At 38.9% G+C, this 18,974-nt stretch overlaps 1 protein-coding gene across 4 annotated transcripts in view; it reads left to right on the forward strand.

Moving 5' to 3' along the window:
- The window catches only part of WDR48 (WD repeat domain 48), a 43,733-nt gene that overhangs the window by 2,810 nt on the left and 21,949 nt on the right, over nucleotides 1–18,974 (forward strand). For 2 of the 4 annotated variants that reach the window (XM_012536028.3, XM_033401958.2), the window contains exons 2-8: nucleotides 9,522–9,662; nucleotides 11,614–11,692; nucleotides 12,408–12,490; nucleotides 12,610–12,739; nucleotides 14,681–14,769; nucleotides 15,151–15,252; nucleotides 18,714–18,938. In XM_012536028.3, the coding sequence (XP_012391482.2) occupies nucleotides 9,522–9,662; nucleotides 11,614–11,692; nucleotides 12,408–12,490; nucleotides 12,610–12,739; nucleotides 14,681–14,769; nucleotides 15,151–15,252; nucleotides 18,714–18,938 (849 nt within the window). Of the gene's footprint in view, nucleotides 1–9,521; nucleotides 9,663–11,613; nucleotides 11,693–12,407; nucleotides 12,491–12,609; nucleotides 12,740–14,680; nucleotides 14,770–15,150; nucleotides 15,253–18,713; nucleotides 18,939–18,974 lie in introns of those variants that run through there. The other 2 variants (XM_049693615.1, XM_049693616.1) reach the window with 2 other exon arrangements.

Consider the following 18,974-nt stretch of genomic DNA (forward strand, 5'->3'; position numbering starts at 1 on the left):
GGATATCAACAGTGATTATCTCTGGAGTATTACATTATGTGATTATTGGTAAGGTGGGAAACAGAATATCTTTTACTTTAAAATAATGAACCTTTATATTTTTTAACTTTTTACAACATTCTTTGCTCTTATAAATTAAAAAAACATCTTTCCATTTTGGAAAAAATATATATGGCTACAGTAATTTATTTTGCCTCTTGGCTGTCTGTTTCTTGTACTAAGAGGCAGCAGCCTTGAGCTCCGTTATCAAATAGTCGGCCAGAAAGAACCGTTGAGACTTATAATATTGATAAATAACCAGTGGAGAAGGGTCCAAGCATACTACTTATTAATTATAGACACAATGAAGAATGAGCACATGTCCTACCATCTTAAACTTCTAAGGAGACTGGAGGTGAGTATGTGGAGGAGGGGTGGATTTGTGATTGTCCGAAACATGATCAGACAAATGTGTGAATTTAAATATATGATGCAGCTCTCTCCTGGTAATCAGGATATCACAGCAAGGCTTTTCAGTCCCTGGCAATCCCTTTAATGTTATGATTTTCCAACAACCTGGGTTTGTTGGTTGGCTGTCTGTCTCCATCTTTCCTTCAGCTGTGGCCTCTTTTCCTTACTTGCTTCAGAACTCTTGGAATGAGGTTGGACAAAAGTTACTAGTGTTCGTGGTTTAGGAGCAATAACCATGCCCTAGTACTCAGTGTTGGTCCAAGAATGTAAATACTTGGTCTTTCATAACAAGATGATTCTTTTGGTTGGAAATGACCCCAAATCCAACATAACCGGGTTCACACAATAAACATATGTATTGGCTCATATAAACGATAACTCAAGAGGTGGTGCTAGCTTCACGCAAATCTTGAACCAGCAGATTCACTGTGACTCTCTACCCTGAGGAGTGATGTAAAGTCACCTTTACCATTGGGCTGCCTCCAAGTTGTCCTCTCCTATTCCCAAACTCCTAGATCTAGGTCTTCCCTCTTGGTGGCATGGTGGCTGCACCTGTTCTAGACCTCAAATCCTTTCCCCATACTATCCATGGTAACAGTCTCTTAAATAGTCCCTACACAATTTCTTCTGGCATTTGCTTGCTTTGAGGAAGATATTGGGGAGCAGTGGGGAATATAGAGGCAACCAACAAATGTCTGTTCTACCAGTACTAATCCCCTTTCCCTGCCAAATATTTAGTTATTCTAGACCTAGTCAGAGCTCAGCGTGGTCTTTACTCCTCATTCTGAGCCCCAATTCTGGGTTGTTTAATCTTAAAGACTTTCTTAAGGTAGCAGTAGGATGATGCCAAGTCCTGGTTTCTCAAGGAAAGACCCTTATAAATTAGCCATATGTCCAAGGTAAGTTACTTTTTATATAGGATGGGTAATAAAAAATTCAGTGCCAATATGATATCCAGTGGAACAGGGGTCAGTAAACTTTTTCTCTAAAGGGCCAGGTGTTAATATTTTAGGCTTTGCAGGCCATTCTCCTGTTTGGTAACCACTCAACTCTGCCATTATAACATGGAACCAGCAATAAGACAATATCCAAATGAATAGGTGTGGCTGTGTTCCATTAAAACTTTGTTTACAAAACAGACTTTGTTCTGGATTTGGCCCTTGGGTGGGTTTTTACTAACCTCTGTAGAAGTTTTTTACTAACCCCTGACTAAGAGAAGGCAGGCTAGAAATTGTCCTATTTTTATTTGCAAGACTACTTTTTAGAATACTTTTTAAAATCAGCACTCTCGAAACATAGGGACAAGCAGAAAGTCATGGTCCACGAGGTTGAACAGGAAAAACACATGTAAGAATTATTCATATTTGGCCAATTTTTCTTGGCCAAATTTAGCCTGATGTAGCCTGAGAGCTAGAAGTAGCCTTACAGAAAAGAGCTGTGTGGTTCTCTTTATAAGGTGTTACAGAACAGGCAAAAGTAATCTATGGTGAAAAGGGTCAGTTCTAGATTGTCTGGGGGTGGGGTGTAGAGGTTGGGAAGAGGATGAGGGAACTTTCTAGGGTGGTGATGTATATATCTTGGTAGAATTTTGTATTACACAGGTGTATTAATTTGTCAGACGTATCTATGTATGCTTAAGATGTGTACATTTCACTAAATGTAAATCTTACCTTTGAAAAAGGAGCCATAAATAAATAATGAACTCTGGTCAATGATATACATGCTGAAGTACTTAGGAGGAAATACTATTAATGATGCACAACTTAATTTGAAAGCCATTGAAAAATGATATGGATCAAATGGATGGGTATGTTCAAATGGATAGAAAATGTTCATTGTAGAATATATCCATATGGATATATGGATGTTTGCTGTGTAATTCTTCCAACGTTTATATGTTCTCTAAGTTTTTCATAATACGATGTTGGGGGAAAAATAACCTTTAAATGTCAAAAAATGATTAATGATAAGCAGCAGAGGAGGGAAAGTGAAATTTTTTTGTGGTGGTCAGAGAAAGCCTTGCTCAGAAGCTGACTTTTGAGTAAGAATCTAACAGAAATGAGATTGTTACTTGGGGGAAGAGCATTCCAGTGAGAATATCAAATGCAAAGGTCCTGAGGTGGGAATGTACCTGGCCTATTTGTGGAATAATAAAGTTGCCATTGTGGTTGCCATGGAGTGAGTGAGGGGAAGGGAGTAGGAGCTGAAATCAGAGAGGTAACTGCAGACCAAATCATGTAGAGCACTACAGGCCATAGTAGGGCTTTGGCTTTTACTCCTGAGTGAGGTAGGAAGCATTTGGTGGATTTTGCGCAGAAGAAATGTGTTTTCTCAGGATCACCTGACTGCAGGTGAGCAAGGGCCGAGCAGAGAGACCAGTAGCTATTTAAGAAATCCAGGTGCTATATGATAGTGGCTCCACCCAAGGTGGTGAAAATGGGTTGAATTCTGGATGACAAAACTGGCTGACAGGATGTGAGATGAGAGAAGTTGAAGTAAGCCTGGCCCTAAGGTTTTGGGCCTGAGCAACTGGAAGAATGGAGTTGCCATTAACGTCATCAATGAGGAAGACAGGAAAAGCTCATTTGGAGAGGACTGTCAGGAGCTCGGTTCGGGACATGCCGTGATTAAGATGTCTATTAGACATCCAAGTGGAAATGAGTTAATGCACACCTCGGGGAAGCCTGGGGGAATAGCCCAGAGTGTCCTCTTTGTGAGCCTGAAATGCTTTTAAGTCTCCTTTCTTTTCTTAAAAATATTGTGATTCTGTAATATATCCATATTTGTTTTCATACAAAAAATTGTTACTGTGGTAGGCAGAATGCCCGCCCCCCACCACTGCCAAATGTCCATGCCCTAATCCCTGGAATTTATGCATATGTTATAGTTACATGATAAAAAGGATTTTGCAGCTGTAATTAATGTTACAGACCTTGAAATAGGAGGATTATCCTGGATTATCCCAGTGGGCCCAATCTAATCATGTGAGCCCTTAAAAAGTAGAGAACTTTCTCCGCTGGAGGACCAAGTCAGAAAAATGTGAGACATGAGGGCGGCCCTTCTGTTGCAGGAGAAGGCACATAGAAAGCATGAAGATTGCAGGCAGCCTCCAGGAGCAAGGATGAATCCCTGGCTGAAAGCCAGCAAGGAAACAGGGCCCTCGGGCCTACAACTTCAGGGAGCTGAATTCAGCCACCAACCTGAATGAGCTTGGGAGCAGGCTTTCCTAGCATAACCTAACTGGATATTGCTGCTGGGGGAAATACCCTGTCATTTTTCTCCCTGTCAGAGTCCCTTTAACTGTCTCTTCCAAATGCATACTTCGTACTGAAGGTCTGGCTTCTGGCTTCCCATCCCTTGCAGAGTCCTTATAGTACCTTCTCTTCCTCCCCCCCCCCTCCTTTTTTTTTAAGCAAATCAAGGCAGAAATGAGTCCTCATCTTCTCTGCCTTTGCCTGTACTCTTGACTTTGCCTAAATGAAGTTTTTCCAGGACTTTGTTCACTCATTTATTGCTTCTGTGTCCAGCACCTTCTACTCTTCTTTTTCTTTTACTTCCATCTCTTCTGCCTGCAAAGCTTGCCTATATCTTGAGAAAAAAACTTCACTTACTGTCTTTCCCCCACTAGAATGAAAGCTCCAGGAGGGCTTCTGTGCTCACTACTGTATCCTCAGCATTTAGAATAGAGCCTGGCAACTGGTGGATGCTTAATCAGTATTTGTTGAAAGACCTGAATCCTATTTTTCTTCTGTCTACAGCCAATTTTTTTTCTTTAACAAGTTTTTAATGTGATATGTCTTGGAATATATCATTGTATGTAATTTATTCTTTAATGACTACGTAGAATGGATGGACCATAATTGACCTAGCCATTTTCTTATTGAAGTTATTGTTCCTATTTTGTCCATCATGCTAAAATTTACAAAAAAAATTAATAGCAGAGTTATGAAATAGTAAAGGAAGTCTTACAAAAGTAAGCAAAAAGACAGAGATAGATAGTATAGAATGCATAAAAGATGAAGGATCAGTTTGAAAGTTCCAACATCTGACTGATGAGAGTTTAAGAAGGAGCAAAGAAAACAGAGATGGTTATTAATGAATTGATGTAAGATTTCCCAGAGCCGAAAGTTCCTAGATTGAAAGGGCTTTCAAAGTACACAGCAAAATTAATGATAAAATGACCAAAAATTATCATGATAAAGAACCCCCCCAAAAAAATACCCCACCAAGTAAAAAGAGAAGATCCTAAAATCTTGGGCTGTATAGGTGGTGGTGCGGGAGAGAATGAAAATGGGATCACCTTAAAGTTGAGTGAAACAGAATTGGCATTGAATTCAGTGGCAGCACTGGATGCTAGAGGAAATTAGAGTAGTGCTTTCAAAAGCTGAGTTTTTTTCTACATGGACTTCTTTATCCTGCCAAATCAAGTGTCAAGGTAATGACCTTTTCAGACATGCAAGGGCTAAGTCACCTCCCATGTACCTTCTTCTATGTTAGTTTCTTAAGGTCCTGGGGATGTTCTTCTGCCGTCCTGGGAAGTGAGCAAGGAAAAGAGACATTGGAATTCAGGAAACAATGGCTCTAACCCAGAAAAGCAGTAAAGGGAAGCACCAAAGGTGACAACTGTGCCAGCAGACCGAGAGGGCAGCCAGCCCAGATTAGAGTGAGAATGTGGGAGATTCTGAGGGGGAAGCCTTGTGGGAAAGTGGGGGTTGGAGGTGGGTTCTTGCTGGACTATCTAATATGCTGCAGTAATTCAAGAAAATCGAAGTTAAAGTAGCGGGAGCCATTGAAGGAAAGAAGGAACTCTAGGGAAAATGAAGAGCTCTCTGAGGAAGGAAATGTATTCATAATATAGTACTTGGCTAGTCAGTAGATAGCAATTACAGTCCAACAGTGTAGCACAGATTATTTAATCAACCAAAAACAGTGATAGATCTATCGATATCAGAAGAGTAGAGGGAAGAATTACTGAGGCAAGTTTCAGAGCTACATCCTAACCTACCATAGCTTGAGTAAATAGGCGATGTCTAAAATGGATAAGGATAAGCACAATATTTCGAGAAATGCAGTAGCTATCTAATAGAAAAAACCAAGAGTTGAAATTAATTACCTCTAAGGATTAAGACTGGGTATGGGGAGTCTTAACCAGACAGTAGGGAGATGGTTTTTCATTATTGTCTTTCAGTACTATTTGATTTTCTGAATACAGGCAAGAATTAGTTGGATAAGAATTAAATTATAAATTCAAAAAACTAAGTAATATATGCCTATTATAAAACATTCATACTGTATTAAAAAGGCATGAGTGAGTGACAGTCACCATAATTCCATCACTCAGGAATAACTACTGGTAGTTTTATACATGTATATCCTTCTAAACTTGTGTGTTTATTTTTAAATATATGTATATTTAATATTATGCAACATTTTTACAGTAATGATTATTATACACTACTGTGTTAGACCATGCATACTTCACTTAAATATACCCTGGGTTTCTTCCCATATTAATCAGTCTAGAGTTACACCAACATTTTTAATGATTAAATAGTATTCTCTTTTATAGATGTGTGTGCCAAAATTTACCCAACTAGGTTGGATACTTCTAGTTTTTTGCTGTTTTTTTTGGGGGGGGTGGTGTTGGTTGGTTTTTTTTTTTTTTTTTTGCGGTACGCGGGCCTCTCACTGTTGTGGCCTCTCCTGTTGCGGAGCACAGGCTCCGGACATGCAGGCTCAGCAGCCATGGCTCACGGGCCCAACCGCTCTGCGGCATGTGGGATCTTCCCGGACCGGGGCACGAACCCGTGTCCCCTGCATCGGCAGGCAGACTCTGAACCACTGCGCCACCAGGGAAGCCCTATTTGCTGTTTTTAATCTCACATCTGTAATAGATGCCCTTAAAGAGGTTGGTCCAAACTTTTTTTGCTGAGAATTCCTTGCCACCTGGAATGAGGACTGACAATCATGTTGTTATTCTCTGACCCTTTCCCACTGGGCCAATCAGATCATCTCCCAGAAATTTGAAAATCAAGATTCATATATGCTACCTCATCTTCGTTAAATAGGAAATGTACTGAGAAAAGCTGATAAGGAGCCTTGAAGCCCCAGAGGAAGAGGCATTAAGAGAGACTGAAACTAACATTGAAGCCAGCTTGTTTCCTGATGGTTTTTCAGTATCTGATTCATGCAAAAAATGTTTATGAGATGTCTTTTGTATGCCAGATACTATATTAAGGATACTGTGGTAGGAGGAACAAGGCAGACAAGTTCCTTGCCCTCTTGCAGCTTTTATTCTAATGGAGAAGATATAGCAAAAAAGATAAATATGCAGCGTGGTAAGAACTGTAGAAGAAATGGAGTAGGGGAGGTGATAGGGGAAGGAGATCAGGGAAGGCCTTTTAGAGGAGATTACTTTTCTGCTAAGACCTGGAGTGTGAGGGTGAGGGTGAGTCAGCCAAGATGAAAGCTGGGAGAATAGTATTCTTGTGGGGATTGGAGAGGTGAGGAATCTTGGCACAGGGAAAAGTAAATCTGAAGGCCCTAGGATGGGAAAGAACTTGATGTGTTTGAGGAACAGGAAGGAGTTTAGTGTGACTGTCGTCAAAGAGCATAGGGGAAGTTAGTTTGAGGTGAGTGTGAGTTTGCAGGGTAGAACCAAAGCATATGAGGAACTTGGACTTGACTTTAAATGCAGTGAAAAGCTTAAGTAGAGAAGTGCCATGATTTTATTTTTAAAATGTCTCTTATGAGTCATGATTGAATTTCCTGCCCTTGAGCTCTGTTAGATATCCTTGTTAAATTCTCATCTTAAATTCTCCATTTTTAAAAATATTTAAGCTTGTTTGAGTAGATTTCAGTTACAGTTACTTGCACCGAAAGGCCGGGTTAAAACAACATCCTTGTCTTTGTGTATACAACCCTGGCCCCTTTCACATCTTTTATTATTTATGTGTTTGTTGGCCATTTTCTTTTCTTTAAAAAAAATTTCCTCTTCGTGATCTCTGTTTCTCCTTCTGTTGGAGAGGTTGACTTTTTCTGTTGTTATCTAAGGAATCTTTGTATGTTGTCAAGAGTAAACTCTTGTCTTTTGTATTCATTTTTTCCCCAGTTAGGTGTTTGCCTTGTAACCTTGCTCATGTTATTTTTTTGACATTCAGAAGTTTGCTTTGTTTTAAATAACAGCTTTAATGAGATAAAATTCACATAAATTTACCTTTTTAAAGTATACAACTCAGTGATTCTTAATATATTTGCAAAGTGCATTGACCACCTAATTCCAGAACATCACCCCCAAAAAGAAATCCTGTACACCATAGTAGTCATTCCCCATTCTCCTCTTCCCCAAGCCCCTGGAAACCATTAATCTACTGTCTGGATTTTTCAGTTGATGGACATTTGAGTTGTTTCCATTTTTTGGCTATTGTGAATAATGCTGCTGTGAACATTTGTGTATGTATAGAAAGTTTTGGCTTGTGTTTGGTCAGATCAGCGTTGCCCTTTTCTTTTTCAAAGATTGTGGTCTTTCTTGTCACGTTAGCAGAGCCTTCTCTATGTAGAGACTATGTAAATACTTGCAAGTATTTTCATGATTAGGTTATTAAATTTCAATCTTTAGTCCATATGAAAATTCATTTTGGTTTAAGATTTGGAGAGAGGATATTATTTTTTGCAATAGAACCACTAGATGTTCCTAGATAATTTATTAAATAATTTATCATGCCCTCATTGTTTCAAAATCTGTTCATATCAAAATAAAAAATGTATAATGGGAAAATATGTTTCTGAATTTTGTTTTATTTCATTGATCCTTTTATATATTCATATTGTGGTCCTCCTTTGTAATTCTGGTAGCTTTATAATACCTTTCAAGATATTTAAAGAATCTCCTTTCATTTAAAAAAGTGACTGGGTAGTCCCCTCAAAGCATTGTACTATTGGTATATATTTTGTCAACTTCTAGAAAGAAATCCAGTGAGACTCTGACCACAGTTGGGTTAAAATCACAAAGTTAGGAAAAAATTGTTTATTTTGGATCTTCCTGTACTACCTTCCTTTACTACTTCCTGTAGTACTTCCTGTACTAATATGGTATGTCTCCTTTATTCAAGTTTTCTTTTATGTACCTTGTCCTGTTGATTATGTATCTTCTTTGCAAAATGAATTTCTAGATATTTATTTTTGTTGCTATTGTAAATAGGGTCCCCTTTCCCCCATTATATCTTAACTGGTTATTTCATTAGAATAGAAAAGTTTTGCTTTTGGCTGCCAGCCAGCTTGTTGAGTTTTTCTTAATTGTAATTGCTTTTGGTTGATTCTCTTGAGTTTTCTCATGGAGCAGACAGAGGTTATCAACCATAATAGAGTAGGGAAAAGTTCTCTGAAAGAAAAGTTTAGTGTGTTATTGGAGAGCAAAACCTCATTTTGCTTAGCAGGTCAGAGAAGGTCTTTGAGGAAGCATCATTTCAACAGAAATCTAAAGACTGCAGTAGGAGTTAGCCAGACAGAGTGGGAGGAAGAGCTTAGCCAGACAGAGTGGGACGAAGAGCTTCTAGACAGAGGGGACCAGCACATGTGCCCGTCTGGAGGCACAGTGTGTGCAAGGAGTGGGAGCAGTGACCAAGGATGAGGGGCAGGAGAGGCACTTGAGGAGTCCAGATCCAATCCTGAGTCTAGTGGAGTAAGCAGCCAGAGGGGTTTTTGAACAGGGAGCGATATTCCTATTTACATTTTTTAAAGATATTTCTATTCATGTGTTAAAGATTCATCCAGCTGCTTTGTGGAAAATGGATTAAAGACAAACAAGGGTAGGGGAGAAAGTCCAGTTAGGAGATATTTGCAGTGGTTTAGCCTCAAACTTGCTTATCTTGGTCTAGGCTATTATTAATGTCACTCTTCTCTCCTCAGCCCTTCAGTCTCTATAGAGTAAAATAAAGTTTTTATTGGATTCGGAAATAAGTTTTATATTAGAAAACATGGGATTTTGAATTTCAGATTGGCCACTAGAAGGCTACATTTTATTATCACATGTTTGTAGCTTCATAAACAGCCAATCTTGACATATTTGTCAGGTTTCCTATGTTATTCGAGATGAAGTGGAGAAGTACAACCGAAATGGGGTCAATGCCCTGCAGCTGGACCCAGCACTAAACAGACTTTTCACGGCAGGTCGAGACTCCATCATAAGAATATGGAGTGTCAATCAGCACAAGGTAAGTCAGGGATTGAGTTTATATTTTAAATCTATATTCAGTAAGTTTTGGTCTGTCTAATATGGTGGCTTTCACAGTTTCAGATTTAATCTCTTTGAGCACTGAGTTATTTGGTACACTCTATAAATAAAGACGCTGCAACCAGAATTCAGTAAGCTGCTGAGAAAAACACCCCAGGGGAGTTTCAGAAGTGTTTTAGCTAAGGCAGGGACTCTATAAACTAGGTTTGTGATAAGAGCCCTTTGCTGCAAAGGAACAAAGAGATTTGTCTGGTAGGGAGCTTCTTTGCAACAATTTATTTTTCTGTTTTAAATATGTTACCAAAAAGCTTTCTTGCATCCCTTTTCAGTGTTACTAAAAAAAGATTGAATATGCTTTTACATTTATAATTAACCTTGAACAAGTATTTGATATCTTCATTTAAAAGTGATTAGGGTGCCCACAAAACCCATAGGGCCTTATTATATAGTATAAAGTTGGTGTAAAACTATGAAAAACAGGAGCAGGACTTAATGATATGTGAAGATAAATCCCCAGTCAAATGGAAAGGAGCTCTTTTTGTATTTTGTTTGAATGCCTGTATTATGAATGACATAGAAAGAAAGATTCAGGGAAGAAGAAGGAGCATTTCTTGAACTCCTAGCTATGTACCAGACACTTAGCACTTTCGTATCCAATATGGTTTTAATAATCCTTCAAGGCAGATATTAAGATCCATTTTCATAGGTGGGAAAACGGACTCAGAGACTCTAACCCATGGTTAAGTAGCTAGTTCATGACAGAGAGTTAGAACCCAATCTAACCCTGAAACCCTGATGTTAGACCTTGTCATTTTAAAAGTCTGTGTCTTTTAGCAAGCTCTACAAGTCTGATGCTCCATCTGAAAAGGAACCACTACTTTGCACAGTTCCTGGATAGTTTCTTTAAATGGACTTTGGTCCAGCAGGCTTTGAATTCTTTAACCAGTGGAAACAGTGGTGGCCCAATATTAAAAACATGGAAAGTAAGAAAACTATGGCTCTGAAATGCTTTTTGGAACTTATATTTGAATTGGAATGTCACTTTCCTGGAAATTTACAGTATTTCAAACAAATTAAGGAAAACACAAGAACTAGCCTGGAAGAATTAGAAAGCTGCCTATCCTGCCCTCAGACATCTCTTTCTGGTCCTCATTTTTATGACAAGATTGAATAGCATCATTTCTCAACTAGACTTGTAGAGAGCTGTTCTTTTTGCCCATGAATCATCTTGAACTTGCCTGTCTTAGGTGTAGGATATAACCAAATACTCTTCTTTAAAAGTCCTCTTCTGGTGATTAAACCAAGTGAGAGGAATAGAAAAATCTTGAGTTACTGAATTGAAATGATGATCCTTTAGCCCTTGGCTTCCATTTCTTCTCTGAAGGACTGTAGATACTGTGACAAAATGTTTAGTTCACAGGTAAAAACAGCAGTAGGCAGCTAAGAGCAGAAGCGTGCATCCCCCTCTGCAGTCTGGCTACGCTTCTCACCACTCTCATCAGCTTCCTTTCTGTCCCTGCTGTCAGCTTTGAGCCTTCACCACTACTGAGTCAGATCCCCCCAGCTTGCAGATTTGTTCATGTCCTGTCCTTTCTAGTGAACCCCTTCCTATTGCACTCGTGTCACACACAGTGCCTAGCCCAGATCTTGTTGCCTTCACTAACTCAGGGCATAAAAATTAAGCATTTTTCCTGGAAACCTAGACTTTCATCAGTAATAAAACTGTCCTGAAACAAAACTTCTGTTTATATCTGTCATATGGAAGCATCAATTGTTTGATGAAATTCTACTCTGAATTCAGTTGTCAATTTTAAGACCTTAGAGCAGTGTGTCACATTAATTGAAGAATATAAACATATCTATAATTTGTGATATATTTTATCCTGTAATGTAGACTAAAGACATTTTTATGATTTTTCTTTTAATTTCAGCAAGATCCATATATAGCATCTATGGAACACCATACCGATTGGGTAAATGACATTGTACTCTGTTGTAATGGGAAAACATGTAAGTATTTCTTTGAATTTTGGGGCTGCTGGAAGATTTTAATTCAATTTGATAACTTTTTTTTTATGTAAGCCTTTTTATTGAAGTATAACATACATACAGAAAAGCACACACACCTTGAGAGTACAGCTCATTAAAATTTTACAAGGTGAACATCCATATCAAGAAACAGATTACCAGAAGCCCCCTTATGCCACCCTTTCAGTCACTACCCCTTGTCCCAAGGTAACTGCTCTCATGTCTTACAAGCACTATTGATTAGTTTGCCTGCATTGTCATTGTATATAAATAGACTCATACAACATGTATTCTTCTTTTAACCTTATTAATATCTCTTTTTGTTTTCATTATGGTAAGATCCATTTCTTGGTTTTGCAATCTGTGTTAGAGAAACTTTGCATAATCAAATTAGTTGTGCCTTCAACTGAAACATTAAAAAAAGTCTGTCTTGCCTATCTAAAAAAATATTTGAGACAAAATACAATAGGTTCTAGAAAGAACTTTCAGATGTGTATGTGTTTATGAATATTAAGATGTTTGAATTAATGTTAGGAATATTATAAATATTCAATACACATAAATATTCAAATATTTATGTATGAACATTTTGTATGTATGTGTGAAAGTTTGAGACAATGTTACATTGTTTTACGTTAATTCTTTAAAATGGTGTTAAGTCACATTACTAAGGGGTTTAATTCTTTGCCTCTTCTAGTAATATCTGCTTCCTCTGATACAACAGTAAAAGTATGGAATGCACATAAGGGATTTTGCATGTCAACATTAAGGACTCATAAGGTAAAACAACTAACACAATTTTCAATGTCTTTAGTGTAATACTGAGATCTCAGTACTTCATGTGGGTCATTTGCTTATTGATCTACAGAGTAGATCAGAGTATGTGTATTTTGTTGCAGGATTATGTAAAAGCCTTAGCATATGCCAAGGATAAAGAACTGGTAGCATCGGCTGGGTTGGACCGACAAATATTCCTTTGGGATGTGAATACTCTAACAGCATTGACTGCCTCAAATAACACTGTAACAAGTAAGGTGTTTGAAAAAAATTTCTTTGAAAGTGATCCAAATTGACATAAATAAAAAATGGTTTATAAAACAAGTTTGATAAGTTTGCATTAAGAGAGTGGTTCTACCTACAGCGTTCTAGCCCCCAAGAGTATGATTAAACAACAAGGAACTAGTTTCTCACTGCAGTCTAAAAATGGTAACTTCTCCAGGTGTAACCTGGTTATTTTTGTACATGTGCATGTGTTAGCTCCCTAGCTGAAGTGTAAGCTTCCACAGGGCAGAAGTGCCTGTCTTATTACTTTGTATATCCCAGCTGTGCCTGGCCCAAAGCCACACTCTAGGCAGATATTATTGATGGAGGTGGTGATTACCTGGCAAAAAGTAGGCAGTTTTTGACTTTTAAAAGTGTTACTATATACTAAGAGCCTTTGAGTTAATGGCCAACTTGGAAAATACCCAAAGGAAAGAAAGGGTTTTAGTGCCAATATTGTGGGACCCTTTCAGAGCAGCCCTAAAGAATCCAGCCAACTCTTCCTGAACAGAAGAGTTCAGGAAGGCTAACCTAACATCTAGAGGCAATTCAGAGAGATTCACAGCAGGTTAGTAGCATGGATGCCTCATCAACTTAGAGATCTCAATTACCCAGTCAGATCCAGACAGGTCTAGACTTGAAACTCAGCTCACACTTGGCCCAACCAATAATAGTTCTCTAGGCCAGGTGTCAGTAGGGATTCTTGAGAGCACATTTACGGCTAAGCCTGGCCTAGAAGGTCTGTGTTCAGGATATGGGCCTGAACTATCTAGATTCCTACATAACAGGTCCAATTTGTCATGACTGTGGAATACTCATGTTGATATAACTAACAGTTCTAATATAATCTAGCGTGTGCCAAGAAGAGTAGGTTGGGAGACCGGTGTTTATAATTTCTTAAATATTATTTTGCCCTTTTTCTCAGGAAATATGTGAAAGTCTAAACACTGTTCTTCCCTTGTTTTCCGTGATTTTTCACCTGTACACAATCTCAGGGATTCAGCAGCTGGTCCCCGCTGGGGGCTGTCATAATACATCATTTAGCTCTCTCTAGATGTAAGGCCTGCCTGAAAGAGACACTAACAAGAAGGAATGAAGCAAAAAAAGCAGGATTGTCCCAAGGTCAGAGACGAGGCTAGGTGGTTATAGATTCTGCAACAGATATGTCTTGCTTAGAATTGTTTAGAGAGGATATCAAATAAGTTTTTTATAATTATGGAGGTAATAATAATAGCTAACATTTATTGAGCATTTAATACAAGCAGTTACCTTTCTAAATACTTTACATGTATTTACTCCTTTACTCACAGCATCTCAGTGTGTTTGTTTAAATTTATTCTTTGTTGTACAGTTGGAATCATACTGTATAGACAATTTTATATACATACTTCAGTGGTATTGAGTTCTGAATCAAAGGGCATGAATATGATTCTTGCTACACGTTGTCTAATTTCCTTCTAGAAGAGTTGTACCAAATTATCATTCCACAAGTAATGTATGAGGGTGCCATTTTAACTGTATTTTTTGAGAATTAAGTATTGCCTTGTTTTTTATCTATTTGGTAGGTGAACATTGTATTTTTGTTTTGATTTGTGTTTTCTTGTAAATAATGAGTGTAGCCATAGTTTTCATTTCATTTTCATGTGCATCTTTGAAAATACATTACTTATGCATATAGTTTCTTAAATGACAGTGCAATTCAATTTAGCAAATATTTATTGAGCACTTGTGTATGCTCAAATCCAGAAGAGATGTAAATTTTGTTGACAATATTATGATTTAGAATTATTTCCATTATAGAGATTTCTTTTCCTTAGAGTACTCATAAAGATAAGATTTTCTAAATCGAATAATTAAACTTGCGATTTGTGCTAACTAGTTATTAAACAGCTGATGATTTTAATATATAGCTCCATTTATCCTTACTAGCTTCTTCTTTAAGTGGGAACAAAGATTCCATTTACAGCCTGGCAATGAATCAACTGGGAACAATCATTGTATCAGGGTCCACTGAGAAGGTAAGGGGAAACTTAAAGGGTATATTTTAACACTAGAAAGTAAAGAAACCAAAATAATTTGATCTGGGTAATTACAGAATATATAGACAGCGGTTTTGCCTGGTGGCTACTAAAATAAGGTTTTATTTGAACAAATAAGAGTATAACTGTATAATTACTGTCGTGTGTGGTAACAGAGGCAGAGGGTGGAGTGGGGGAAGCCTGTGCTTTTTTTGACATTAAAAAGACTTCCTCCTACTTAAAAAAGTTGGGAGCCTTGGACACTGTCTATTGGCAGAAGTAGTACTTCCCTCTCAGAATTTAATAGTTGTCATTTGATTTATAAAAGTCATCCGTTATTTAACTTTGATCATTTGTATGATACTTTGTTAAAATTCGCAGGTTTTAAGAGTATGGGATCCAAGAACATGTGCAAAACTAATGAAGCTTAAAGGGCACACGGATAATGTTAAAGCATTGCTGTTGAACAGAGATGGCACACAGGTATGCAGTTCACATGAACATTTACCTACTGACCTTGTCAAAATTTCATACAGCAGAAGCTCCCCCACTTTGTATATTGTTGCATAGTTGGCTTGAACCAAAAGCCACACATATTAGAAACTGTGGTCTAATTTTTAAATCCTTAAAATCCTCAGTTGCACATATAATAATCCACATTTCAAAATCTCTCTGTTTGCCTAACTTTTAAATAAAGACCAAACGAAGGATTTCCTAAGAATAATTTTAATGCAGGTGAGTATATGCAGTTATGATATGTATAGCTGAAATAATTTAAAATGTTCCCTTGTGTAAAGCAGAAGGAAGCTTTGGTATTGAATGCTTTCTGGCAGTGTAGTAAATGCAAAATTTCCTCACAGTGGGTCTGTTTTCCAAGCAGATCTTGTCAGTTGACTATGTAGATACGGTCTGTAGATTTAGTTATCTAACATAGTACTTAGAGTGAACATTTCAAAGAAAAACATTTTGGTAATGTTTGAACATGTATTAATACTCTGTTGGCCACATAATTTGTGAATTATATATCACAATTCTGTCCTGTAGCAGTAGAAAAATGATCTTTCATCAGTGTAGATAATAAAAAACAAAAACTGAGCACCATTTTATGTTATGACATACCTCTACCATGTACTGCTGCCATTTTTTGCATAGGGCAGGGGTCATTGGAATTGATTGTGATTGGTTTAGAAGAAGGAGAGTATGAATGTGATGAGATGAGAAACACCATTGGTCTGTTACTCCTGTGGAAATTATGTCATGGAAGTTGCCTCATACATGAATTAGAGAAGCCTTTGTCTCCAGAGGTGAAAGGAAGGTTTGGAAAACTAGCCAAAGGAAAGAAATTATTTTTTCAGAACCAGGCAGAGAAGCTTGAATATTCCCATGGAGGTCTTTGGAGATGAAGGATCTTGATATTAAAGTATTGTGTGGCCTTGAGGAGAGGAATCTACTGGTCCCTAGTTTGCTTATCTGCAAAGTGGGAGTCATAATATTTAGTTACTGTAATTGGTGAGAAGAGTAGAAATAATAAGTATATTCTTGTCTGTAAGCCATGGCATTTTCTAGAGCTCTTGAGTTTCTTCATAGCAGCATTTTCATGTGAGTCTAAAAAGCCCAGTACAGGGGAATTCTCTGGCATCCCAGTGGTTAGGACTCCATGCTTTTACTGCCGGGGCCCAGGGAACTAAGATCCCACAAGCCATGAGGCGTGGCCCAAAAAAGCCCAGTACAGTTAGCTCCTCACTGTTGCAGTAGCTGCTAGGCTACACTTGATGGTTGTGCATGCCTAGTTCTGTTAGCTTTGTCCAGGATCGAACTAGATCATATGGTCTCCATGGGACTGTGCTTAACTAGAGGCTATAGACAAGATGGTTTCCAGAAATGGGTTGTGGGCCTGTCAGACTTTCTTAAATCTCCTCCTGTCTATTACACTCCATGCCTTGTTTCCTATATAGACAATTATGAATGTGCTTTTACTTAAGACGATTTAGGTAGCACATTTACTTACACATGCACTTCACCTGTAGTCAGTTCCACTTACTGAAAGCAGAGAAGGTGATGTAGTACTACTTTAAAAGCCGCCTGTCATGGGCTTCCCTGGTGGCGCAGTGGTTGAGAGTCCTCCTGAATACAAATATTCTTTGATTATTATACAAATAATCAAAGATTATTATTATAGATTATTATACAAATAATCAAATATTATTTTGTATTCTATATCAGGGTTGATATAGAACTCTAATATACCCTGTGTTTCCTCATGCACTTTCACCTGTGCATTCTGGGTTTGGAACTTATCTCTTTACTTCTGTAAGTCACCCAGCCTGTGAGGACTTTCAACCCATCATCTTTGCCTTCCTTTTCCTAAAGTTGTCAGACCTTATTCCCTGAAGATATATGGTCTAGAATCTGAGTGATCAAAGCTTTACTAACAGCTTTGCCACCACAGAGTAGCATCTCTTCCTGGAGTGGAGAGCTCCTCCCTGCCTTCTCCCCATCAGACTGCCACAGTGCTCCTACACACGTGATGAAGGTCTGCTTGCCACCTTACTCCTGACAGTTTCTTTATTGGTTAGTCTCTTGGTTCTCTTGTGAACTAGTTGGAATTGGTGACTAAAGCACTGATGCTCCTGACAGCTTATGGGGGAGTCTGTTAGTATGGTGTTTGTGTAATTAAACATGTCTGAAGGCCCCTTCAAGTCAGAGCAGGCCAGTAAATCCTTAATATTCCTGAAGGCCTCATCTGTTCAAACACTGTCCAGGTCTCCAAGCCCACAACTATCTTCTCTTCTTTGAAGGTCTTTGCCTGCTTAATTTCATACACCAGCACCAGCAGTTCCTTTCCCCTCAGGGTGATTTTTTTCCCCAAAGAAATAAGTTTTTATCCCTTTCCTCAGGTCACCACAGTAACTAGTAGAGAACGCCAGGCATGCTGAATGTGAATGTGGGGTGGCTGATTCTGCCTGTTTCTGTCACACTCTCTGTGTGCTCAGCCCTGATTTGTGTACCTGCAACTTCTATGTAGTTGACACTCCTGAGCCTTTAGAAATTGTCAGAATTGCCAATGTTAACTCTGAATGCTGAGGGTCTACATTTTGTATTAATGGATATTGAACTTGAAGCTCATATAGGAAGTATCCAAGCTCACAGAGTGAGTGGCAAGCCTGGATTTTGCTTTTGGCTCCTGTCAGTAGAATCCAGGAGACCTGGCAGGCCATCAGGAATCCAGAGCTGTGAGGTGGGGGACAAAACAGAGGTGTGACCCAGGGCTGCAGAAGGCTTCCTTGCCTAGTGCAATGCTTGTCAAACTTGGCATACCAGGGCTTCCCTGGTGGCGCAGTGGTTGAGAGTCCGCCTGGTGGCGCAGTGGTTGAGAGTCCGCCTGCCGATGCAGGGGACACGGGTTCGTGCCCCGCTCCGGGAGGATCCCACGTTCTGTGGAGCGGCTGGGCCCGTGAGCCATGGCTGCTGAGCCTGCGCGTCCGGAGCCTGTGCTCCACAACGGGAGAGGCCACAACGGTGAGAGGCCTGCATACCGCAAAAAAAAAAACAAACAAAAAAACTTGGCATACCAGAATGACCTGGAGAGCCTGTCGAAACAGATTGCTGAGCCCCACCAGAGTTTCTGCCTCATTAGGTCTGGAATGGGAACGGGGAATTTACATTTTTAACATGTTCCCAAGGGATGGTGATGCAACAAGTGGCCAGGTACACAGGACAGAGGAAGTTTTGCTCAGAGGGTTCCCCTGCTTGAGCCCATACTGTTGCCTTTGGTCGTTTCAGGCTATGGTGTATGCTTGTCAGAAGTCTTTATCAGAGTCAGGAATACAGGTTGTTAGAGGTGTGTGTTTGACATTGTGGAGTCAGGAGCGAAGACAAGTGCAAAGCACAAGAAAGCAGGAACTTTTTGGCAGGTTTCTAACCTTAGCTTTCTTTGTTCTCAGTGCCTTTCTGGCAGTTCTGATGGGACAATTCGCCTTTGGTCCCTTGGCCAGCAGAGATGTATAGCAACGTACCGAGTGCATGATGAAGGTGTTTGGGCTCTACAGGTCAATGACACCTTCACACATGTGTACTCTGGAGGAAGGGACCGGAAGATTTATTGTACAGACCTAAGAAACCCTGACATTCGGGTGCTAATCTGTGAAGAAAAAGCACCAGTTCTCAAGGTATGTCATATGTTTTAGTTTTATGATTAAGATTGT

Source organism: Orcinus orca, chromosome 10, assembly GCF_937001465.1.
Source record: "Orcinus orca chromosome 10, mOrcOrc1.1, whole genome shotgun sequence".
NCBI classification, from domain to species: Eukaryota; Metazoa; Chordata; class Mammalia; order Artiodactyla; family Delphinidae; genus Orcinus; species Orcinus orca.